This window comes from Perognathus longimembris, chromosome 3 (assembly GCF_023159225.1).
Source record: "Perognathus longimembris pacificus isolate PPM17 chromosome 3, ASM2315922v1, whole genome shotgun sequence".
Lineage (NCBI taxonomy): Eukaryota > Metazoa > Chordata > Mammalia > Rodentia > Heteromyidae > Perognathus > Perognathus longimembris.
The window spans coordinates 53837809-53863291 of record NC_063163.1 but is presented as its reverse complement, the minus strand read 5'-3'; the positions used below and the strand labels follow the sequence as shown (position 1 = coordinate 53863291).

Below are 25483 nucleotides of genomic sequence, written 5' to 3'. Positions count from 1 at the left end.
ATTGTAGTTTCTTTCTGTTTCTGTCTGTGTGTCCTGTACGATTCCTGTTGGGTGGGGTTCCCCTCTTAGAATTCGCTGTAGGGCTGGTTTTTTTATTCACATACTCCTTTAGATCCTCTTTGCTATGGAAAGATCTGGTTTTCCCCCTCGAATATGAACTCCAGCTTCACTGGATATTTTATTCTAGGTTGGCAATTATTGGCCTGTAGGACTTGGATGGTGTTCTTCCATTCTCTTCGCGCGTAGTAGGTTTGTGTGAAGAGGTCTGCTGTTATTCAGATCCTCTTCCCATTGTAATAAATCTCTTTCTTCGCTTTGGCTGCATTCAAAATTTGCTCTTTATTCTTGAGATCTGAAGTCTTTATTATTATGTGCCTGGGCGTGGCTTTTCTAGGGTCTGGTCTGCCAGGTGTCCTGTAGGCTTCGGTTACCTGGATGAGGTCCCTTGTGAGAATGGGGAAGTTTTCTGCAATCACTTTATTGAAAATATGTTGAAGCCCTCTGCTCTGGTATTCGGCTCCTTCTTCTATTCCAATTATGCGCAGATTATATCTCTTGTCTTTGTCTACTAGCTCCTGGATTAGTCTACCCTGGAGCTTTATCGTTTCTTGGAGTGTGGTAATTTTCTGGACCTTATTGGCTGCATCATCGTCCAAGAGAGAGATTTTGGCTTTCATATGGTCAATTCTTTGTGCTGTGGATTCAACTGCGGAGTTTATGGATGTCAGAGAGCTATTTATGTTTGTCAGATCAGCTCTGATCATGGAAATTTCTTCCTTTAAAGAGTTGTATTTTAAATCTATTTTTTTTATGCATTTCACTTCTCAGGATGTTAAGGTCTTCTTTAATGGAGGTGTGCACTGTATCCATTTTTGCTTTCATTTCTTTCTTTGCTTCCTGAAAGTCTTGAAGGACATCCAGGAAGCCAAGAAAGAAGACTTTCACTCTAAACTCCTGGAATTGTTTTCTGATTTTGTTTCTGAGGCTTTCCATCATTTCTGCTATCATAGCCTCAGCTGTTTTTTTATTCTCCATCTCCTCTTGGAGCTGGCGAGTTGGCTTGCCCTTTGATGAAATTTGTTATATTTCTTTGTGATTTGCACATCGGGAGATCTGTGGATAGCTTCCCTGGTTTGGCTTTGTGCTGGTTCCTGCTGGTCCATCAGTGGGAGACTTGTTTGTGTCCTGGCTTTGGGTTTGAGTTTGGCTGTTGAACCTTACTGCTCAATGGGTGAGCATGACCCATCTTGGTTGTTGCCAAGGTGATCACCCTCACTGCACTTGGTGGTGGGTAGGTTCTGTGTCTTTCTCTGTGGGATAGTGTCCTGCCGCTGTGTTGTGCTGACCCTAGCGTGCCCCTAGTGGGGGTTTGCTGGTCGCTGATTGAGTGTGGCATGGAGGCTTTTCTCTTCTTTGGTTCTTTTTTCTACTCGGTATCTTGGTCAGAGGAGCTCGCCTCTCAGGCGGTTTGCCCACCTGTATGGATTGCTCCGGGGCCGGTGTTGTTGAGGGGTGGCCCACCCACTGTGTAAAATGCGCCTATCAGAGCGGGCGCTGCCGCTGGGGGGCCCTGCCCACCTGTGTGGGGTACACCTACCAGAGCGGGCCCCAGGTTGTTGGGGTGTGCTTGTGCCCTCCCGTGAGTTTGCTGTGGGGGGGTCGGTATGTGTGGGCCCCAGTAGGATCAAGTGTCTGGGTGCAGGTTGGTGCCCACAGACTCTGCACCTCTGCTGTGAGGGTGGGCGGCGTGTGATCAGGCACAGGTGTCCTGCTGGGCTGGTATTGCCCACCAGCGAGCCTGTGACTTTTGTTCAAAAAGTCCGTGAGGCCCAGGCGCCTCAGGTGGGGCTTCCAATGCCTGCCGTCCCCAGGCCCCTGTTGGGGAGGGGGTGGGGCCGGTGCGGCCAGTTCAGGCTCCTCTGCTGCCTTGGCACTGCTCCACCCCTGCTAGCTCCTGTGTCCTCCCAGAGTCTGAAGGGACCTTTTGCCCTGATTTGGGGGTTCTTTGTTCCCTTGGGGTGGGGAGGGGGAGGGAGGGAGCTCTAGCTTCTTTGTAGGGTTTGGGTCTCTGATAGCTGGTCTCCCGTTGGTGGAGGGGGTAATGGGGAACTTATTGGTCCTGGATTGTGTGTGTGGCCCTTCGGGGGTGGGGTGCTGGGGTGTGGTGATCGGTCGTTTGGTGGTGGTGGCCCCTGGCTCTCCCCTTCTGCACTGCCCGTTTCCCCCACGACTCACATCCGATCCTGGCCGTGTGGTCCTGTACCTCCCGTCAGTCTGCGCACCCCCTGGGGTCCGTGGAGTCCTGCTGTCTGGACTCTGCGCTCCTGGCATGACTTTTCTGCAGTCAGTTTGTTGGTGCTGGGTCCCCTTTCCCAGCCTGGACCTGGGTCGGCGGGTGGGGGGAGGGTATCCCGGAGATTTTCCGGCTCCGTACAGGTTATAGGCCCTTCTCTTTTTATTTTTTTTTTGTTTCCTGTGTTTCTCTGTTGCTTCTGGCTGCTGGGTTTGCTAGGTTCTTGATGGGGTGTTGGGTGCTGGAGTTCCCAGCTCACTATTCAGTTGGAGCAAGTTGGAGTGCCTCCCTACTGTGGCAGCGCCATCTTCCTCTCTGAAGCCAGGTTTTTAATACATACTTTTAAAAAGTAGTTATCTTCCAGATATATAATTTAAGCTGGTGTTTGAAAAATATATATAGTCACATCACTAATGGTATTTCTTTCAACACCCCCACCCCTCCTCTGGAATTGTTCAAACTTGTTTTTCCAAAGGTGGGTATTTTGCCTGACAGACAGCTCTGTTGTAGATATAAGATTGCTATGGTCATCCTTCAGGGGAGGGGCTCTGGAACCCCCCCACAGGTATCAAACTGCTCAAATCCTGTATAGAATTATAGGTGTATATTTGCGAATAATCTCCCCTGCACTTTAGATTATCTAGCCTAGCGTGATTATGATGTTTACAACAAAGTAAATTCTTTGTCAACACTTGTTACATATTGTTTGCAGACAAAAGTCTGTACTTGTTTAGTACTGATAAGATTAAAGAAAATCCTTTCAATCCACAGCACGGGGGTGGGGGGGGTTGAATGTGCAGATGTCAAAAGCAAGGGTAAGGTGTGTTAGGGTACTGTCTGTAGTCACTGTCATGTCACATTTACAGGGTCTGCTCATGCACTGTGATCAGAACTCCTCCTCTGAGACCCCTTCCCTGCCCATCCCCCATTCCTTGAGAAAGAGTTAGCCAACTTGCTTTTGTTGGCATCACCTCTGCATAAAGTAGTTACTCTGTGCTGCAGTCATTTGCTTACTGCAGGTCAGTTTCCCTCTTGCTTCTTGTTTTGTTTTTGTGTTAGTCCTCAGGACCTGGTGCTTTTCCTTAGCCTTTTCACTCAGGGCTAGTGCTCTACCACTTGGGCCATACCTCCACTTCTAACTTTTTGCTGGTTAATTGGAAATAAGAGTCTCACAAACTTTTGTTTTGAACTGCACTCCTCAGATCTCAGCCTCCTGATTATGGGTGTGAGCCACCAGCACTTGGCTTATTTTTTATTTTTTTGGAGAGTAGAGACCATGAAATTCTCATTGTACCAGACACATAGTAGGTATTTCATACATGGACTTTCCAAAGAGAGGAAGGGAGGAAAACAGACTTTGAAAGAGGCCACACACACACACACACACACACACACACACACACACACACAAGAATTTGAGCAAAAGGGAAACAAAGGGAAAAATTACTCCAAAGTGATGACCATAGCAGGGGAGCCCAAAGTAGCACAGAACTTGACCAGTCATTAAACGATCATTTGTGCTCATTGTGACTGGAGCTCATGAGATAAGTACACATCTCCATTGTATTTTCAGGAACTGTTCTCAGTTCTAATACTGCAGGCATTCTTATCCCCCCAGCCACATTGTTCTGACAATACCAGGTGTTTGCTGACCTTTGGGAGAGAGAAAGCAATGTTGTTGCTTGACCTGCTGATAGGATATTCATCATTCTGTCCTTTGTACTATTTTCTTCCCCCTGGTGGTACCTCTTGGTTTGTAAACTGTAAAATAAGAGTTTTAAAATAAGAAATATTTACAGATGAGTCAGGTAGAGATTCAGAAGCTAGTTTGGTGAGTCCCAGTAATCTAAAACCTTCATGGCAGGTCATTTGCAGGAAGACAATAAAGAGGAAGAACATTATAGTTGGAAAGTTAGTTCAATTTCAATGTAATGGTAGCTTTCTAACAAAAAGCAACACATCCAACTGTCTGTGGCTGATGCTTATAATCCTCCTACTCAGGATGCTGAGATCTGAGGATCATGGTTTGAAGCCAGCGTAGGCACGAAAATCAAGGAGATTCTTTTATCTTTAATTAAACACCAAAAAAAGCCAGAAGTGGAGCTGTGGCTCAAATGGTAAAATGCTATCTTTGAGCAAAAATGCTTAGGGACAGTGTCCCAGCCCTGAGTTCAAGCCTTAGGTATTAAAAATAACAATAATAAATCAGAAATGCTTTTGAAAAGCTACCAAAATTCACAAAGAATTCATGGCTACCAACTGAAGAAATGTTTGTTGTGAACTATTTAAGCACTGTAAGTAAGTGTTAAAGTCTGGAAGCAGAAACTGCCCATAAGATGGTAACATCATTTAAAATATAAAATATAAAACTTCTTGAAGTATAGAAATTAGGATAATTTGAGATTAATCTATTGGATTTATAGGCTCATGGAAGCCTTTGTAATGGTTACTATAAAATAAAATCCAATAATGTATTTATAATTACTTAATTATAGGATACAATTTGATAGTTCTGTTAGTCTAGAGTCTCATATCATTTTTTTTTAATTCCTAGGAAGAAAAGGGTGAAACTTGACTTTTGGCTTTAACTACAAAGAGAGACAAGGACTGAACGTTATAGTGGAGGACAAAACCAAATTAAATTTTGTGTGGTTCATTGACATTCCTGTTACAACCAAGTTTCTTTTGTTGTTGTTTTTTAATGTGGGTACTGGGACTTGAACTCAAGGCCTGGGCACTATCCCTTAACTTTTTAAATTTTGGGGGCTTGGTCGTGGGGCTTGAACTCAGGGGCTGGGCACTGCCCCTGAGATCTTTTACTGAAGGCTAGTGTTCTATAACTTCGAACCATAGCACCACTTCTGATTTTCTGGTGGTAAACTGGAGATAAGCGTCTAACAAATCTCACAGACTTTCGTACGTGGGCTGGCTTTAAGTTGTGATCCTCAGATCTCAGCCTCCTGAGTAGCTGGGATTGGAGGCGTGAGCCACCAGTGCCCAGCTTGTCCCTTAGCTTTTTCAGTCAAGGCTGGTGCTCTACCACAGAATCACAACTTCACTTTTGACTTTTTGGTGCTTAATTAGTCTCACAGACGTTCCTGCCTGAACTGGCTTTGAACCCCTATCCTCAGATCTAAGCTGCCTGAGTAGCTAGGAGTTACAGACATGAGCCACCAGCACCCTGCTGCTCTTGAGTGAAGTTTTTTTTAAAAATATTTTTATTGTTATTAAGGTGTTACCCAGAAGATTTACCATTTCATAAGTCACTGGTAAATCCCATTGGTCATTCTTTTTTGGAAAGTTTTACAGTCATGTAAAATCTGGACCATAGACTCTACATTTCAGTGTGTCCTTAAGTGAAAAGTGGTGCTCAAAGAGATAATATGTGCCAAAGGCTCAACATGGGACCCGATGGGTAGTATTAACCTGCCATAAATGACAGCTATTATTACAGTGTGTTCAGATGCACGGGTACTTAGCTCTGGGTATCTAGGCAGCTTCTTAAAGACAAAAGCAAATGATATGCATGCACTGCATAGAGGTTCCTGCCATACCCTGTGATGATAATAACTTCATTCACCCACTGCGTATATATTCTTATTTACTCCCGTAATGATACTGTGAAAGAAGTGGTCACCTAATATTGCACTTGCCATATATTTTATTGTTATACCAGCCTTTTCTGCTGTAAGACTTATGTGGAGAGGGTGCAAAGGGGGAGGGGTTCTATGTGTACTAGATCTTGAACTCAGAACCTGGGCACTGCTGGCTGTTTGGGTTGACTGGACTAAGAGCACAGATTTCTTTCTCTCTCTGGTTGGCTTCAAACTTGGATTCTCAGATCTCAGCCTCATGAGTACCTAGAATTATAGACATGAGGCATAGATACTTGCCTGCCCTAGGACTCTTATTTTGCTATGTATTTGAAAATTAAATACTGCTTTGCTATTTAAGTTATAGGAAGATTTTTTTCTTATTATCATTATCTCAAACTTTACAAAATGCTTTACTTTTTAATTTTTTTACTAGGGAAAAAATTTGTTTTCATTCAAAGTAAGGTAGATTCATGTCTCCTGGGCTGTTTTTTTCTTCTTCTTTAATTCCTCCTCTTCCTCTTGCTCCTCCTTTTTCTCTTCCTCCTTTTCCTCCTTTTTTTTTTTTTGTCAGTAGGAGGTCTTGAATTTAGGGCCTTGTACTTATTTGTATTGTTCATTCAGCTGGGACCTCATCAATTAAGCCACACTTCTAGCCCAGGTTTTGGCTGGTTTTCTGTTTGTTTGTTTGTTTGTTTGTATTTTGTGGCTTTTTTTTTTAGAGATAGAGTCTAGCAAACACTACTAACAGGACTGGCTTTGAACTTGAATCTTTTTTTCAGGACTTAGTTTACCAAGTAAAATTATAGGCACAAGTCACCCATGTTAGGCTCTCCTGGGCATTCAAGAATGGTTTAACTCTTATGATACATTTCAATTTGACAGTGTGGTTCTAAATCTTCAGAGGGGCACATGTAGTAGATTCTCAGAAAAAGTCAATAATCTAGAAAGTTAAAATAATAATCTAAAAAGTTAATCTAACATGTAAATCTGACTACAAGATTATTCTAGTGAGAACATTATGGCATAAAAAATGTTTCTCTTCAGAAAAAAAATATCTACCATTGTTTGAAGACCTGTTATGTTCAAGGCATAAGGAAAATAGAGAGAGAGAAAGAAAAACTCCTATTGGTAAGGAAGTTCAACTCTCAAATATTAACAAATACTAAGGCCTGCTTGGCATCAAAGAAAACAAGGTAACAAGGGATTTGGAAAGATCCCCAAACCCTTGATATTATTTGTGCTTCCTGATCTCTAGCACTGGGAAGAAAAAGACTGATGTCATCTTCTGACTCACACTGTAGCCAGACAGTATGAGGGTGTGGAGGGTGTGTGTGTGTGTGTGTGTGTGTGTGTGTGTGTGTGTGTGTGTGTGTGTATCTGTGTGTGTATGTGTCTGTGTGTGTCTGTGTATCTGTATGGAGAGAGAGAGAGAGAGAAAGAGAGAGAGAGAAACACAAAGACAATAAGACATACACACTGCTGATGGACAGTCCTGGGGCATGATCAGGGAGGATAAATTATAGTTTTGATTTCTGCCTAAGGAAAAAAATGCAGGACACTGACACATAAATAGAGCAGAGGGGAAGGGGAGAAAGGACAGAGAAATACACACTCCAGAACAGAGGGAGAAAAAAATAGAAATATATCACCAGGACAAGTAGGAACTTGGTTACTATGTTAGACCATCAGACCAAATGACTAATTCGGTTGGAAACTGGGGTGAGTCCCCATGGGGAGGTCTGGGCAGTGGGGGAGAAACATGAATTACTTTGTGTGTATGCCATTACAGTACTGGAGCTTGAACTCAGGGCCTCCAGCTGTTACTTGGCTTTTTCTGCTCAAGGCTGGTATTCTACCCCTTGAGCCACAGCTCTACTTCTGGCTTGTTCAGTGGTTCACTGGAGAAGGGTCTCATGGACTTTAATGCCTGGGCTGGCTGCAAACTCCAATCCTCAGATCGCAGCCTCTTAACATTTACTTCTTACCTGTGGGCTAGTCAAACTGTCTGAAGACAAAGCTCGTTTTCTACACCTGGGGCACCCCTTCAGGGCAGCATGAACTTCTGGCAAAGCCATCTGCACAAGCCCAGAACCGATTGCTTCCTGGTCTCTTCAGCCGTCTCTCTTGTAGCCAGTGTCTAGTCAGCTGCCTGCCAAATAACAAGGGAAGAAGGCCATTCATCTTGCTTTTGTGTGTGGTTTGAAACAGAAAGAAGGGAAATGATTGTATTTCATAAACTGCTCTGTTAAGTAGCAACTTCTTTGTGCAACTACTTAAAGATCACTTTTAAAAATGGTTTTTAGAAAACCCGTGTAAAAGCTTTGAAGCCTTAGGGAACTCATAGGGAATGTCAAGACTTTGGATTTGGCTGGGGATTTGTTCCGAGCAAGTTATGTTTATTTTCTTGCACTTGCGCCGTGGAAACAGAACTTCCATGTAGCAATCATGGCACCAGTTTTATTGCCATCCACTGGCGGCTTGGCCTCTGGGTCACATCTGTGCACATTCCCCAGTCATTGGCAGTACCTAATGATTTTTTTTTTCCTTTTTGGATCCCTCCTCCCCTGTGCTATTAACTGTTAAAGGAGGAGCTACTTCGTAATTCTACACCTGTTCATGTCCACGCCCATCTACTTGCTAAGCTTCCCAAACAAGTACTGGGCAAAGCATGAGAACCAGTCTACAGTAGAGGAGGTGGCGCAGCTGCTGGCTGGGTTTGACTTTGGGGATTTTTGTTCTGACTCTCCAATGAATCTGCTACGATGGCTGTTGATGACAGCAATTTATATTCCAGAACGAAGAACAAGCTCACTTCATCCCAAAATGATTATAAATCGTCAAGAAGGAGCAGCCTGCCACCTGAACTACTCTTAGGAAATGACATTAGAGGAAGACTTCAAAGAAACATTAAGAACTGGGAACCTTTTCACCTAAGGCGCCCCAGAAAGAGACCATCCATCTTCCCAGGTAGGAATTATTTACATGTGTGCCTTCCAGTGGAATTAACACAAAAATAGAAACTATGTATCAGTTACTGAAATCAGATGTTAAAGTTGCCATTTGTGAACTTTTAAGTGTCCACATAAAAATGCTGTATAAACAAGTTGGCACAGCTCTTCAGTTCGCAAACCTTCTCTCTTTCTTTTATGTTTCTTTATTGGTTGTGACATCTTTACAGATCTGGAAACAGACAGCTATTTTATGACTTTTGGCATCCATAGAACAGTGAGACTTAATTTATTGTGATCCTGGAGAATTCTGTGTGGCATGTCATACTCTGGCACATCTTTCTTTTACAAGATTATTGAATTGCTGAGCAAAGTTGATGTTGGTGTGTACTAGAAATGAACACCATAACATACTTCCATGCATACTTCAAATTCCTGTCTTGCATCAGAGCTTAAAACCATTTGTAGTAAAGGGCTCAATTAAACAATGTGGATGGGGAAATGTATTAGAGAACCGGAGACACATGGATCTCAGTCTTGATAAGGGGACTCTGATGTCTGCCTTTGATGTTCTTGTGTGGATGACTACAGCTGTGCAGACACCTGCCAGGGTGGACCCTAACCCAGTGGCTAAGTGACCACTGTGGAGTGGGGGTTATGTTGACAACTTTATTTCAGTACAGGACAAAAATAAACTAGAAATGGCCTTTTTGTCGTGGTTGATTGATTAATTGGAGCTTTTGAAATGGAGGATAGATTTGAGCCAACTGCGGAGGGCAGACTGTGATGATAGAAAATGAGAAACTAATTCAGTCAAGTAGGATTATTTCATAAAAATTATCCTAATATTCTTAACGGGTGACTCTTTTTAGAGATATCTAGAAATCGATATTTCTTAGAAAAATCTGAGTATGGTTGGCTCATACCTATAATTGTAGCTACTCAGGAGGCTGAGATCTGGAGGACTGTATTTGGAAGCTAGCCTGGGCAGGATAGTTCCCTAGACTCTATCTCCGGAATAATCAGAAACAAAACAGGGCTAAAAGTGTTGTTGAAATGGTAGAGCATTAGCTGAACAAGTATGAAACCCTGACTTCAAAACTCCAGTACTGCCAAGGAAAAAAAAAATCTAAAAGGTGACTTAGAGATAGGAGGCATCACAATCTAAAAGCTAACATCTTAAGCAAATTCTTGTGTGTGTGTGTGTGTCTATTGTGTGTGTGTGTCTATTGTGTGTGTGTGTGTCTTGGGGCCTCACATTCTCATTTTTTTCTACTCAAAACTGGCAATTTACCAGTTAAGCCATGCTTCCAGTTATGGGTTTTTGATGGTTAATTGGAGATAAGAAGTCTCTCAGATTTGTCTGCCCAGGCTAAAGCTCACTTAGGGTGGGGAGCAAGGTAGAGAGGGGAGCCAAGCCTGTAATGGGCCAAGCAGTGTGAATCTATAAATGTGGTAAGAGTTGAAAGGAGGAATACTTAAGTGTCTAAAGTCCATGACAGGTAGCATTTTTCAGGAATGGGTTCACTGGTATTCTTCCAGAATCATCTCCCAGAACTGTTCTTTGCCTTCTCTTCTTCTTCCTTTTCTTTCATTTGTTGGTTTTAATGTATGTTACAATCCAACCTGTTTCGCTCCACTACCACTGCTACAGCCCTGCTTCACCCTTCACGCTGGTTTCTCCTCCTTCCTGATTCCAGGAGGGCCCTGGATCCTGCAGTCATGGCTCCCACTTCCTGGGAGCTCACTCAACCCTGTTAGTTGCAGTCACAAGCCTGCGAAACATCCTCCTAGCTTGGGCCTTACAAAAATTACCCTTCCTAAGAGCTAGCTTGCAGAACTGATTTATCTCAATGGAGTTTGGGAACAAGCGTTGAGATTGCAAAGTCAGGTTCTGAACATTGTCCTCAAATGCCTGTGTGAGCTCCCAGCCCTTTGTGAACTCCCAGTGATCCAACTGGGTCTTTCATTTTGGCCTGCTTCTGTCCCCAGGGATGCCCTTGAGGACATCAGCCAGAGATGGATGTCATCAGGTATAGTGGCTCACGACTGTAATCCTAGCTACTCAGGAGGCTGAGATATGAGGATGGAAGTTCAAAACTAACCCAGCTAGAAAAGTCCATGAGAGTCTTGTCTCCAGTCAACCAGCAACCAGCTAGAACTAGAAGTATGGCTCAGTGGTAGTGTTAGCCTTGAGTGAAAAAGCCAAATGAGAGTATAAGGCCCTGAGTTCAAAAGCCAGTACTACAGAGAGAGAGAGAGAGAGAGAGAGAGAGAGAGAGAGAGAGAGAGAGAGAGAGGAGGGAGGGAGGGAGGGAGGATTCAGATATATTCAGATATATTTCGATTCAGATATATAATCGATTAGCAAACCAGGGATCGGGCCTAGGTCTTTATCACATTCTAGTGATTTCCACTATTCTACTACCTCCCATTGTCAACTGTAGGGATAATTTGTCTTCAGAGGTGCAGTATTTGAGGATACATGGGTGTTTCAATGAGCATTCATTCTGACCCTTTCACGCACACAGGCAATTTTTGCTTCCATCTCCAGTGTCATGCTTCCAGTCGTACCCTGAACAACTGATTGGTTGATTCATTCATTCATTGATTCACAAACTATTTACTTCATGCATTGTGTTGGGAATGAGTCTTCCAGGCTGTAGATCCATATACCCCTCCCCTCACTTTTTATTGGTGCAAGTACTGGGCCTTGAACTCAGGGTCTTGTACTCGCTTAAAGCTGGAGCTCTGCCATTTCAGCCACACCTCCATTTCTGTATTTTTCAGTGGCTAATTGGAGATGAGAGTCTCTGGGATTAATCTGCCCAAGATGGCTTTGAACCCAGATACTCAAGTCTCAGTCTTCTGAGTAGCTAAGGGTATAAGTGTGAGCCACCAGCTGCTAGCTCCGGCTTTGTTCTTATTCTTTTCTCCTCTAGGCCTGTTCATGCCGTACACAACTATCTAAAAGGCATACATAACCATACTTTAAAGATATATCTGTTTGTTTCCTTCCCTGTCTTAAGATTTTTCAAGGTGATTGCTATAGGTAGGATAAAATCCAAGCCCTTTAACATGAAGTGCACAGTCCTTTACCAAACACTCCTCCTTGTGAATCACAAACACAGCCAGCTTCAGAGACCTGTGATCCCTCCTGCACATGCTACCTGCCGTCTTCCACAACCAGATCCTTCCTTGGGCTCAGGTGTTTGCTTTACATCTCTTCTTTGAAGAAGTGATTGGGTTGATGCAATTGAAGCCTTTTTGAACTGCCCCTAGACTTTTTCCTCTCACAGCTTTTATCATCCTATATTGTAACTGTGTGTCTGCATGTTTGTATCTCTCCCCCCTCCCTGTCCTGCTCCAACCAGTGATCCAGCACTGTGGCAGATTAGTTATCCTTTGTATACCTAGAGCCTGTCACAAGGGCTGAATTCAATAAATAGTTATCCGATTATCTCTAACTGCACCAAAGGGACAGTGCTCCAGATCTACCCTTTGTCCTCTCTGCCTTCCTCCAGACACTTTGCTCATGGCATTCTCCAGTTATCTCCCAACATCACACACACACACACACACACACACACACACACACACACACACACTCACACGCAGCTACATTTCTGTGCAGTCCTTTCTTGGATTCTCTGGAGGGCCCCATTCTAGTCCTCCATCTTCTACCACCACCCAAAATTCCCCTTTGACCTTTTTTTTTTTTAACCTCTTTGACCTCCTTTCTACCTTCTTGGCCTCAGTGCTGTATTATATTGTTACCTTTATGTGTATATTGTTTATGTAGAAACTCCTTGAAAACACAGATTCTGTCTTACTTCCTTGAATGGCCCAATTATCTAGAGAGGGAGAACTGTACAAAGCAGATGTCCATTCACCATCTGGTAGTTTCCTAATGTGTGGAACCTTGTACCAATCTTAGAGTTCCTATTTGAATCTAGCTCCAAGAAAGAATCAGTTGGCAGATAATCATTGTCAAAGGGGAAGGACTTTATATTTGTTCAATCACAGTATGAACTACAGGCAGAGTAAAAAAGGAGGTAGGACTTGGGACAGTGTGTTATGCATTTATTTAAAAAGAAGTGTGAGAGCTGGATGCTAGTGGCTCATACCTGTAGTTGCTCAGGACACTGAGATCTGAGGACTGCAGTTTGAAGTCAACCTGGACAGAAAGGCCCTTACCTCCAATTACCTAGCAAAAAGCTAGAAGTGGAGCTGTGGCATATATGGTAGAATACCAGTCTTGAGCAAAAGAGGCCAGGTGAGAGTGCAAGGTTCTGAGTTCAAGCCCTCAGTACTGGTATACATGTGTGTGTGTTACGATTCTGCTACAAGCCAAGAACTGTTCAGGCCTTGGGAAAAGAGAAAACAGTGATTCTATTTTTAAATTTTTATTTTATTTTTAAGGTGATATACAGAGCGGTTAGTTACATATATAAGGTACATTTATGGCCATACTTGTTACCTGTTCTCTCATTTTTCTCCCACCTTCCCTCCCCCCAATGCACCCCAAGTTATACAGTTAATGTCTAACATACTATCTTATGAGTATCACTATTGCATTGGCTCACCCTTATCCTTTGTCTCACCATTTGGTGTTCCCCTTTCTTTCCCTAATTCAGATCAACATACATACAACAGCGATTCTATTTTTGGTCCATTAATATGGAAAATAATTTGCCTAACAAGCACAGCTCAATAAATACCTCTAGATAAGGGAATGAGGAACTCTAAAGTCATCACAAAGAATCTTAGAAAACTACAGAGTAGAAGTCCTATTTATATAAAAAAACCAAACATTCAGTCTTTGTTTAGAGAAGATTCATCAACAGTCACTTGTCTGAGGGTCTGCAGTTCTGGGTCTCAGAGACTTGGCATTCAGATTCCAGTCTCCGTGCCAGAGAGGCTGATTTTTTCCCTCAGTAGCATCTCAGAAGTGTCTGTAGCAGTAGACCTGGCTCAGTTAAGAAAGTCAGGTCAGCTAGGCACCAGTGGTTCATGCCTGGAATCCTAACTGCTCAGGAGGCTGAGATTTGAGGATTGTAGTTGGAAGCCAGCCCAGGCAGGAAGTCTGCAAGACTGTTAGCTCCAATTTTAAACAAACAAACTAATACCAGTATATATAGTATCCAGTGTACTCAGATGAGATACAGTGATAGTGCAGGTACAACCACAGGAAGGGGATACAAGAGGATCATCAACAAAAGAAGCTACGGTTTCACATGGCATGTTGAAAGTGATTACAACAGTGATATAACAGTAGTTTCCATAACATGGAGTTCATTTCACTTAGCATCATCTTAGGCGTTCATAGGGGCATAGCTATTAGTCTCTTGTGATCCTCTGCTGTGACTAGCCTAAATCTGTGCTAATTATTCCCTGTGAGGGAGACCATAGAGTCCATGTTCTTTGGGTCTGGCTCAAGTGAAAGGGAATATCAAAATTGAGAGACAAAGGATAAAAAGACAAACGACTCCAAAAGCAATACTTGCAAAACCATTTGGTGTAAACCAACTGAACAACTCATGGGAGAAGAGGGAAAGGGGGAAGGGGGAGGGGGAAATGAGGGTGGAGGTAACAAATAGTACAAGAAATGTACCCAAGGCCTAATGTATGAAACTGTAACCTCTCTGTATATCACTTTGACAATAAATAAGAAAAAAATAATAATAAAAATAAAACAAACTAGAATTGGAGCTGTGGTTCAAGTGGCAGAGTACTAACCTTGTGCAAATAAACTCAGACTCAGAGACAACACCCAGGCCCTGAGTTCAAGCCAGAACCTGTACCACACACACACACAAAAATCAAGAATCCAGAGAGAAGTGGTCCTAATGCATACCACTCCCACAGGCATACAAAGGAACATTTCAGCCTGGAGACAGGGACACTGGGGCCTGTCGTAATAGGTTTTTCATTTCTTACTTTTGAGCAAACAAGTTGTGTGTTTAATCAGCTTGTTCTTAAAATACCCTACTGCCTTTACAATCATCTGTTGTGCAAAGCAAGAAGCCATCTGCTTGGAGGAAACAGGGGATTCCAGGTACTTCCGTGTCTCTTTAAGTCAGAGGACAAGTGAGATGAAAAGAGAGACTCCTGGCCAACAGGAGGGGACCCTGACAGGTCACAGCAGAATCACAGCATGTGGCCTCCTATTGTTTCTTGTTTGGGAAATCAACTTTTGATTCTAAGCCAGGCATGGCAGTAACCTACCTATAATCCCAGCCCTCCTCAGGAAGCTGAGGCAGGAGGATCATAAGTTCCAGTCCAGCTTGGGCTACATAGAAATACTCTTAAGTTTTGTTGTTGTTTTTTGTAATTCTGAAATTCTGTTCCAAAAGAAAGTTTGTTTTCCTTTCAAATCCATGCTCTACAGAATATTGATTAAAATTTCTTCCTTTCTTTCTTTCCTTCTTTCTTCTTCCTCTCTTCCTCTTTCTTTCCTTCCTTCCTTCCTTCCTTCCTTCCTTCCTTCCTTCCTTCCTTTCTTCTTTCCTTCCTTCCTTCCTTTCTTCCTTCCTTTCTTTCTTTCTTTTCCTTCTTTCTTTCCTTCCTTTCTTTTTTCCTTCCTTCCTTCCTTCCTTTCTTTCTTTCTTTCTTTCTTTCTTTCTTTCTTTCTTTCTTTCTTTCTTTCTTTCTTTCTTTCTTTCTTTCTTTCTTTCTTCTTTCTTTCTTTCTTTCTTTCTTTCTTTCTTTCTTTCTTTTTTTTTTGCCAGTTATGGAGCTTAAACTCAGAGCCTGGGCACTGTCCCCTGAACCTGTTTGTGCCCAAGGCTAGTCACGGGTGTCACTTCAGTGTTGTTTTGTTTTGTTTTGCCAGTCCTAGGGCTTGAACTCAGGGCCTAGGCACTGTCCCTGAGCTTCTTTTCCTCAAGGCTCTACCCACTTGAGCCACAGCAACTTACGGCTTTTTCTATGTAAGTGGTTCTGAGGAATCGAACCCAGGGCTTCATGCATGCTAGGCAAGCACTCTACCATTAAGCCACATTCCCAGCCCCAGTTCCAGTTTTTGAGTGGTTAATTAGAGATACGAGTCTCACAGGGACTTTTCTGCCTGGCCTGGCTTCAAACTGTGATCCTCAGATCTCAGCCTCCTGAGAATAACTAGGATTACAGACGTGAGCCACCAGCACCCGGCGAAATTAGGATCTCCTAATTAAAATGGTTTCCTTCTTTTCCTTGTTGGGTGAAAGTTTTCATTTGCTTGTTTCTGTTTTTGTATATTTGTATATGTGCTGGTATTGGAGCTTAAACTCAAGGACTGGTCACTGTCCTTTAGCTATTTTTCACTCAAAGCTGGAAATCTACTACTTGCCCCATAGCTCTAAAACTTGCAGCTTTTCTGGCGGTTTATTGAAGATAAGAGTCTCATGGACTCTCCAATCTGGGATGCCTTGGAACCTTGATGCCTCTGAGTAACTAGGATTGTAGGAGTGAGCCACTAGCACCCTGTACATGAAGATTTTTAGTGGGAACATGGTTCATTATCAGAATAATAGCAGCTAGATGCTTTCTGATCTCAGTGTGGGCAGCTATACCCCGAGATGGTGAGGATAGACTTCCGGTCTAGAGGTGACAACACAGGAACAGCAAGGGACACATTCTTCCAGTGCAGGTTGGGCATTATAATCCTCAGACTTCAAACTGCAATTCTCCTAAATCCAAAACACTGTGAGCATCCACATGACACAAGTTAGTAAAAAAAAAATCCCATATCTAACCTCCCAGAATGGTCGCATTCAAAACGCAGGCTCCCGGAAAATACTGTATAAATTCACCTTCAGGCAATATGCATGTGTTGTATATGAAACATAAATGAATGTCATGTGTAGACTTGAGTCACATCTCTGAGAAGTCATTGTGTTTATGCAAATATGCCAAATTTCAAGGCAGAACTGGTCCCAAACATTTCAGCCAGACATTACACAATGTGCATTATTCTCTATTTGGCCTTCTGTCATTTCAGAGCCCTGCAGAGTGATGGATTTGATGGTGTCAGTGAGGTGGGTAGGGTCTGTAGAGAGCTTGGTCAGGGCCCCCCATGAGCACGCGCTATGACAAGTGCCTCCTAGGTTGTGTTCTACGTCCAGTGTTCAATGGGTACACCTTGTGATGACAGGAACCATGTCTCACGCCCCATGAGATTTCTCACTGCACACCCACGGTGTTTTGCATATGGCAGGTGCATCAGAGCTGCCGCTGAAATAATCACGCACGATGGAAGAAGATGTGCCTTAGGTCATGATCCCTCCACCTGCCCCACCTCTGCTCATCTGGTCCCATAATACTTACCTTCAACAGCCACTTTCAAGGCAGGTCAGATTCAAAGGCTAAAGCCAGGGTCTCCCATGCCAAACCTCCTTGCTCTCCTCTCATGAAAGGACCGAAGCTTGACAATTTCATAGCCAATAGCTACTTCTCAACTTGGTTCAGGCTCTCCATCTCACTAAACCCAAAGTGGACACTTATTTCTCAGAACCTGTTTGTGAAGTGGATTATAAACATCATTTTTATAGGTGGTACAGAGCCCAAATAATGATCTCCACCACCACCACCATCATCGTCATCACACTGTGTTGATCCTGGGGCTTGAACTCAGGGCCTGGGCACTGTCCATGAGCTTTTGTGCTCAAAGCTAGCACTATACTCATTGGAACCACAGCTCCATTTTTTGGCTTTTTTATGTTAATTGGAGATCTGATTCTCCCAGACTTTACTGCTTGGGTTGACTTTGAACCTCAGTCCTCAGATCTCAGCCTCCTGAGTAGTTAAGATTACAGGTGTAAGCCACTAGCTCCTGGCTCCAAATAAGATTGTGATTAGGAAATGATATACAGTTAAGGTTAACTGATATTCTTACCTAATTTTAGTAGTAAAGGTTTGATTTTTCACAATGAATACTTTTTCTTCTAATAAGTGGGTGATGGGTACAAATACATTTCATTGGGAAGTCATCTAATGTTGCTTATCAGTCTGTTTATGTGAAGTTTTACATAATGAGATACTATTAAAAGACCCATTCATTTTAACTTTTTTAACAACAAAGAAAATAACTTCTTGTTTCCATTTCCAGAGGTTCATTTCAGTAAATATTATTAAATGACCAGAGGCACATAGGCATTGCAATTTTGTTTTCCTTCCCTAAGAGTGTCCTCTTTTGGTCTCACTGGGTGTGAATGTCTAGAGCCCTGCATAATTTATCATGTCCCCATGTATTTTAGATCTAGCTTCCACCTATGAGACAAAACATGCAGCTTTTATCTCTCTGAGCTTTCATTTAAATTTTTGCATTTGAAAAAGGGAAAGCATGGAAAGTCTTATTTGTAATAAATATCCATATGTTTTCTCAAAGTGTGCCATTTAACTTCAGAGTCTTGTCATGGAAGCCTCTGAAAGTTGGACAGTATTAGAAATTCCATTGTCCACATTGACTGTCCCTACTGCTTGTGGTATTTTAGCCTAATTTTGTCTAATTAAAGTCCAGCTTTCAGAAGTTCAGCCCTTAAGTTTTTCTTTGAACTAAAATTTGGAGTGAGACATTATCTCTTTTATACCCGTGATTTTTCAAAAGCAGCTTGTATGTAAATATAGTCAACACTTGAAATACTGAAATAGTGAGAAGCTAGACTTCAAAAACTTTGAAGTTCAATATGACATTTTTGACTTAAAATTAGATATTATGCACAGTGCCAATGATGCATGCCTATAATCCTTGCTGCTCAGGAGGCTGAGATCTGAGGATTGCAGTTTGAAACCAGCCCAGGTAAGAAAAGTCCTTGAGACTCTTAGCTCCAATTAACCAGCAAAAAGCTGGAAGTGGAGATTATGACTCAAGTGGTATCTACCAGACTTGTGTAAACAACTAAGCAAGAGCTTGAGGCCCAGAGTCGGAGCCCCATACACACACCAAAAAATTAGATATTATGACATTACTTAATAATACTGATGCAACAAAAAGTAAGGAAACCTTTTTATTTACATGATAACATTTATTAATTGGAGCAAGGGAATGGAGGTTTTTTGTCCTGAATAAACAAACTTAATAAGAACATTATGCCTGGCTATTTTTAAGTAAAACAAGATATGAATATTAAGATATTATGCATGGTTTGTGTGTATATGAGTAAAGAAAATATTTTACACTTATGAAAGGAATATAGTGAGCCAGTATGTTAGATTTATCCCTCGATTACAGGCTTTCTTCCTTCTTATAAAAATATATGTGGTGAAAATGTATGTACAATAATTAGATAGACTGATAAGAAGATAAAGATGGATGGATGCACAAGTATGGTTCCAAATCTAGGGTATAAGTGACTTATACTGATCTGACCTAGAAGCATTTGTTTCCATTTGTTGCTGTATAGATTATGTATATTTAGATTTGAGTACTCCCACGTAATTTCTTTCCTGATCTGAGATAATGTTCTACATATATATTTACACTGACTATAAAAAATATATACAGACATATGCATATATATACATACACATGGTATATATGTATGCACATGTACATGTATATTTATAAATATACTTTTATATTTAGTCAGTGTACTTTAGTGATATATTTTGAGCACTTGTCATTATCTGTATAAGTTAATATATGTAAAAAATGAATGGTGTGGGAGGAAATCAACCATTTAGTTATTAAGCTACCTAAGAGATGGCTATTATTTTACTCAGTAGTCTTTGTACTGGTAGCTTACACCTGTAGTCTTAGCTACTCAGCAAGTCAAGATCTGAGAATCACAGTTCAAAGCCAGCTGGAGCAGAAAAGTCCATGAAACTTATCAACCAGTAAAAAACTGAAAGTAGAACTATGGTTCAAATGGTACAGCACCAGTCTTGAGACAGTGTGAGGCCCTGAGTTCAAGCCCTAGTATGGACTGGCATGCACATATATGCACATAGACACTCTAATTAGAAGAAAGTTTTGCCTGAAGAATCACTGTTTCACTGAAGCTTCACTGTTTAACTATAATGCCACCTTTTCTTTGCAATCTAGGAAAAAAAAGTGGATTTATAAAGGAAGTTCACAGGATGAAAATAAATAGGTTGCCATTTTTAGGTTATGTGAATGTAAAACCTCTCATTAGAAAGATGGTAAGAGTATTTTCAGTTATAGGTTTAACTTTTTATATTTTCATCCTGAGTGGTGTTAAACCTTTTGTGCTAAACAACTGGATTTTAGCTATATGTCTGAATATCCCATTGGTTCAAAATTCATGATGGAAGAACTCAGGATGGTATCTGATTATGTATGTATTCATCTACCCATACATATATATGTGTATGCATGTATGTATTTATTTGGCAGTACTGAGTTTGAACTCAGAGCCTTGCATTTTCTAGGCAGGTACTCTACTAATTAAGCCTTGCCTCTAGTGGTGTGTGTTTGTTGTTAGATCAGATACACTGATGGTGTCCCTCAGCAGTCAAGTAACCTCTTTCCTATCAGGACACTTAAGAAAGAATGAAGTCATCTTTGTGAATAATTGACACAGGATTGAGTATCAGAATAACTGTTTTATTTATGGATAAGAACGGTATGCTGTGAAGAAACATTGTTTTTAGATTTTTAAGCATCAAAAATAGGTGCCCAAAGGTAAATGCAAGGCACACATGTGAAAACAATCTCATAACTACCTTATTCTGTGAAATGCTGAGCCTTGGACTCAAGGATCTAAGTATGAATGCATGGATTCTCAGTGATCTGATTTCCTGTCTGATATATTACTATGAGAGCTAGCTCTGAGTGTTCATGCTTCTCTGGGACCAGTATTTTAGGCTACACTCCTAATGGCCGTCTTGATACCATATTATCCAGGATAGAAGCCCTAATTAGCCATGAACTGTTTCCCTACAGAACAATCCCAGGGTCTCAATTGTTCTTTTTCATCAAGATTTCTTTATGTTAGGGTGTGGTATACTCTGTATAACATGTGCCTTTCCCCCTCCCTCTGAAAGCTAGCCAGTGAGAAAGGGTGGTAAGTCATGTCCCTTTTCCAGGGACCAAAATAGACCAATTTCCAGTCTTGAGAAGTTCTCTGAACTCATGTGTGAGTAAAGCTGGTGTTATTAACATAGAGCACTGCTTCTTCAACCATAACAAATCTGAACTCTACAAGAGCATTTGCAGAAAACACAGGCCCTGGCACTGAAGATCTGAGTCTGCCAGTTTAGACTATCTGCATTATGAAACATCCCTCACCCTTATCTGACTCCAGATGCAGCCGATATGGCTGAAAAGTCACTAGTCACTAGCAACTTAGGTGAAAAAGATCCCAAAAGGTCCCTGAACTGAGCTCCACCATGTACAAGTCTTTCCCTGGGTCCCAGTCTTTTTAAAATTTTTTGGACCTGAGCCTTGAGCTTGGATTGGGCACTGTCCCTGAACTTTTACCACTTGAGCCACAGCTCCACTTCCAGCCTTTGTTGATGGTGGTGGTGGTGGTTAACTAGAGATGAGTCTTACAAACTTTACTGCTCAGGCTGGCTTTGAACCACATTCCTTCCCACTCTTAATAACTGTACAAGCAGAACACCGGAGCAGAGTTTTAGCCCACCCATGTCAAGGTGTTTGTCCTAACTCCTGCGTACAGCACTGGGATTCTGTGGGACTCTGTGCCTCCTGATCAAAAGCTAACAATATAACCAATGTCACACAATATAAACACGCTCAATGAAGACGTTAATATCATTTGCAACTGCCAGAACTATGTATTAACTGCATTTTCAGAAGCAGGACAAAAAATAAACACATATTTTTGGTTATTAAATCATATCAATCCAAAATAGCAGTCTGTGCATCTCCTCAAAAATAATATTTCTGAAAGAAGGATGCTGCAAATCGGTATAATGATTTATATTAAAAGGCAACATAGCCTTGCAAGCTATGAGCATTGCAAAGTGATGATCTCACCCAATGCTTTAATTTTTGCTAAATGAGAAAGAGCTTTGCTATGTCAGATATACCCAAATTGTTCAGTTCTTCCTCAACAAAAAGTAGCTGACTGAAAACTATGCCCACTCATGCTTAAGTTAACATTTACAGTAATGACATGAGTGATTTTATTGGCAATAAATCACTTTCTGATTTCTTCATGAAACACTCCCACATGCACAAATATAGACAGACTGGAGGAAGGGAAATAGTCAGGAATTATTTTCTTCAGAAACACCCTAAATCTGTGAACCCCCCCCCCCAAAAAAAAGTGCCATCCAGGGATGTGGAAGAAAGGAAAGAGAAAACAAAGAAACCAACCAGAAATGTGTCAACACAGAGAACTTAGAGAAACAATAAAAATACAACAACATACCACCTACCCACATTCATGAGTGTTTCCCCCATAAGAAATACAGGAGGTATTTTGTTTCAATAATTTTGCTGACACAAAGGGGACTAGATAAACACTAGACATAGGACTGGATGAGATGCTTGGCCATGGGAAATGGGAAGCTCTCTCATTGTCACCACGATGGTTAAAGGAGAGGGAAGCAGGGGTGGCATTGCTGCTTATGTAGCACACAAAGTCAAGTGATGATGAAAGAATTGAATAAGATAGAATGGGAGGTTTGTTTCATTTCCCTCTAAAACACTGACAAAAACACAAATTAGATCCAGAGCTCTTTGCTATGGAGATTTTTTATAGGGGAGTTAGAGAGTGTAGGGTGGAAAAGAGAAGGAGAGGTTGAAGGCTGTGATGATCTAAGGCTTCTCTTGTTTCTCTCCTCTTGGTGGTCTCCACCTTCTACTGTGCAATAGTAGGATGTAGATCTGTGTCCACTGAACAACAAAGGCAGATGTTATTAATATATGCTGCAACTTTGGTTTTGAGATGGAAGTCCAGCACTTCATATTGCACTTACTATGTGTGAAAACATAGTATGTGGAAAGACATAAAAACTAGTTCAGAAATCCCACACCCCCTTTCAGGAGCTATCTTGAGTGTTGCATTTATGGTTGTACTTCTTTCGAATGTGGAAGTTTGGGATTAGCCAATAGATTCATAGGTAAAAGGTATGCACAATCCTGTTTGCTGGCATTCTTCCCCTGTCCTGAACCACGGTGTTTATATGCCCTTAATCTCCTGTACTCTATAATTACAACCTCAGTGTGCCACATTGCTGCACTCTGCTCACAGCCAAATGGGATACTTTTTAAATGTTGTGTAATGTAATGACAGTGAGGCTTTGGACTTTAAATAAAAGTTATAAAATCTGAAATGCCAAGAGTTTTATCCAAAGTGGCAGTATTTTTCTAGGATACTTTTAAGAAATGTGATAAAGACGTATACTTTCTCTAGTCTGTTTTCTGTTGTTACAATTGAATGTCACAGACTAGATAAATGATAACTAACAGGCATTTATTTGAGTCACAGTTCTGGAGTCTGAGGAATCCAAAAATGTGGTACTGTCATGTGGTAATGGCTTCCTGCTGTGTCACATAAGGCAGAAGGGCAAGTGAACTCACATGATTGAGGAAGGGTCAGGCTGACATACCTCTTATTGGAAGTCACTCTATTCATGAAGCTCTTAAACATCCCCCGTGTGTGTGTGTGTGTGTGTGTGTGTGTGTGTGTGTGTGTGTGTTTTATTGTTTTGTTTTGTTGTTAGACGGGATCTCACCAGGAAACTCATGCTACCCTTGAACTTTAAATCCTTCTGCTTCAACCTTCAAGGTTCTGGGATTACAAGCATGTTCCACCACCACAACTCTTAATATCATCACAGTAGCAATTAAATTTTATTATAAGATTGTCAGAGGACATACAAACCATAGCAATACTACACTTCCAGATTATTATACTTTAATTTGCGGAATATTACACACTGGGTAAAAAGACCTGTGGGTTCTTTAGCCTTGGATCTTGCCAAGTATTGACATCAGAAAGCTTTAATCAGGTATCTGTCTTCATCATTTATTTCACCAATGGAAAGGCATCTAGGAAATCCTATGGCATTTCCTCAAAAGTTTCATTCTAATGATTCTTTTTGGTTATTATTCTTAGAACTACACCTTTGAGTTTTGGAGATTCATTTTTCCTTTTCTTTTCTTTCTTTCTTTGTTTTGCCAGTCCTGGGCCTTGGACTCAGGGCCTAAGCACTGTCCCTGGCTTCTTTTTGCCCAAGGCTAGCACTCTACCACTTGAGCCACAGCCCCATTTCTGGCCTTTTCTGTATATGTGGTGCTGAGGAATTGAACCCAGGGCTTCATGTACACAAGGCAAGCACGCTACCACTAGGCCATATTCCCAGCCTGAGATTTACTTTTTTTCCCCATGGATTTAACTACAAAAAGTGTTTGGTGCTTGTGTTGAGGAATGTACACGAGGAAAAGAATTCACCTGGCAGTGAATACAATGGATAATCTAGAAACATCAAATTCAGTGCGCTCGTTTGCCAGATGAAGAAATAGAGACCCACCAGAGAGCTTCTATGGAAAGTCTCCTGACTCCTGTCATAGTCTATGATGTCATCCTTCATGAGATTGTTGCAGAAATCCAGGTCATCTTTGGGTCATCTTTGTGAGGAGAAAATGACACCTACACCTTCCTTCTTGACCCAAAGGATCATGGTCAGCAGCCCAGACACTAACCTGTGTTTATAAACACCCACATGGCTATCATAGTGATAAGACACTATGGTGGACAAAGATGGTGGGGAGGTGCAGGGTAGAATTTTTAAAGAGCACATGTCCATCACAATTGATAAGACACCTATGAGGAGTGAGTCAAGTCTAGTCCACAGGCTTCAACTAGTCTCATTAATCAGTCTTTCCTTAAGAGGAAAAAATCTAGTAAGTGCTAGCCAATGAGTTGAAAATGTTCAGTATTGAGTTTGAGTACCCATCTCAGACCAAAAAGAAAAAAACAAGAGAGGAAAATTTTGTTTCTTTGTTGGACATGGTCATCACATGAGAGAGAGGGGGTTTTAGTTCATGGTAACTTCAGTAGGAGAAAACCTTATTCTTCGGAGATCAGGTCTAGAAGGTCACTAGGCCCATAGGTTACCTTCTTCTTATAGGGAAATGGAGTAGGGGTGTAATGCTTTTGAAAGGGAAAATCTGCTTAATGTTAATGGCCTCAAGGACAAAGGCACATTTCTATTCCTGTATCTTACTGGGGAACAGGGCATATGCAAAATGATACACAAAATGCTTAAAGTAAGTTTGAGACAGGGCAAGAATTACAACTTCTTAAAATTTACCTTCACCAATTATTCGTTAAAGTTTTCCCCCTGTTCTCATGTTAAAATAAATAAGCAAAATCAGTCTTACAACCATATGCTTTAGTAATTAAATTAATACAGGATCATTTTTTACACAGATCACTACCAAATTCCTAATGACTAAGCAGTTAATACACCTCTTTATTAAAAAGGCAATAAAGGGAGATGGAAAATTTGGCCTAAATATGAGTTTGAGCAGCTAGGGGGCTGTGTCTGTCATTAAGAAGTGAGCACTTTCCTCATTTGGGGTAAGTGAGTTCACTTTTATGGGTTGTCAAGGTTCAATTTAGCCCTTGAATGAAAAAAATGGTACCCAAGGCCAGGCACTGGCATCTAATGCCTCTAATTCTAGCTACTCTGGAGGCTAAGATATGAGTATAGATATTCAGAGCCAATGT

At 41.5% G+C, this 25483-nt stretch overlaps 1 protein-coding gene across 3 annotated transcripts in view; it reads left to right on the top strand.

Annotated features, from left to right (window-relative positions):
- The first annotated feature begins 8563 nt into the window (after positions 1-8563).
- Positions 8564-25483, top strand: part of Fry (FRY microtubule binding protein) — a 348931-nt gene continuing 332011 nt past the window's right edge. For all 3 annotated transcript variants that reach the window (XM_048341548.1, XM_048341549.1, XM_048341547.1), the window contains exon 1: positions 8564-8856. In XM_048341548.1, the coding sequence (XP_048197505.1) occupies positions 8652-8856 (205 nt within the window). In that variant the 5' untranslated portion in view covers positions 8564-8651. The remainder of the gene's footprint in view (positions 8857-25483) is intronic.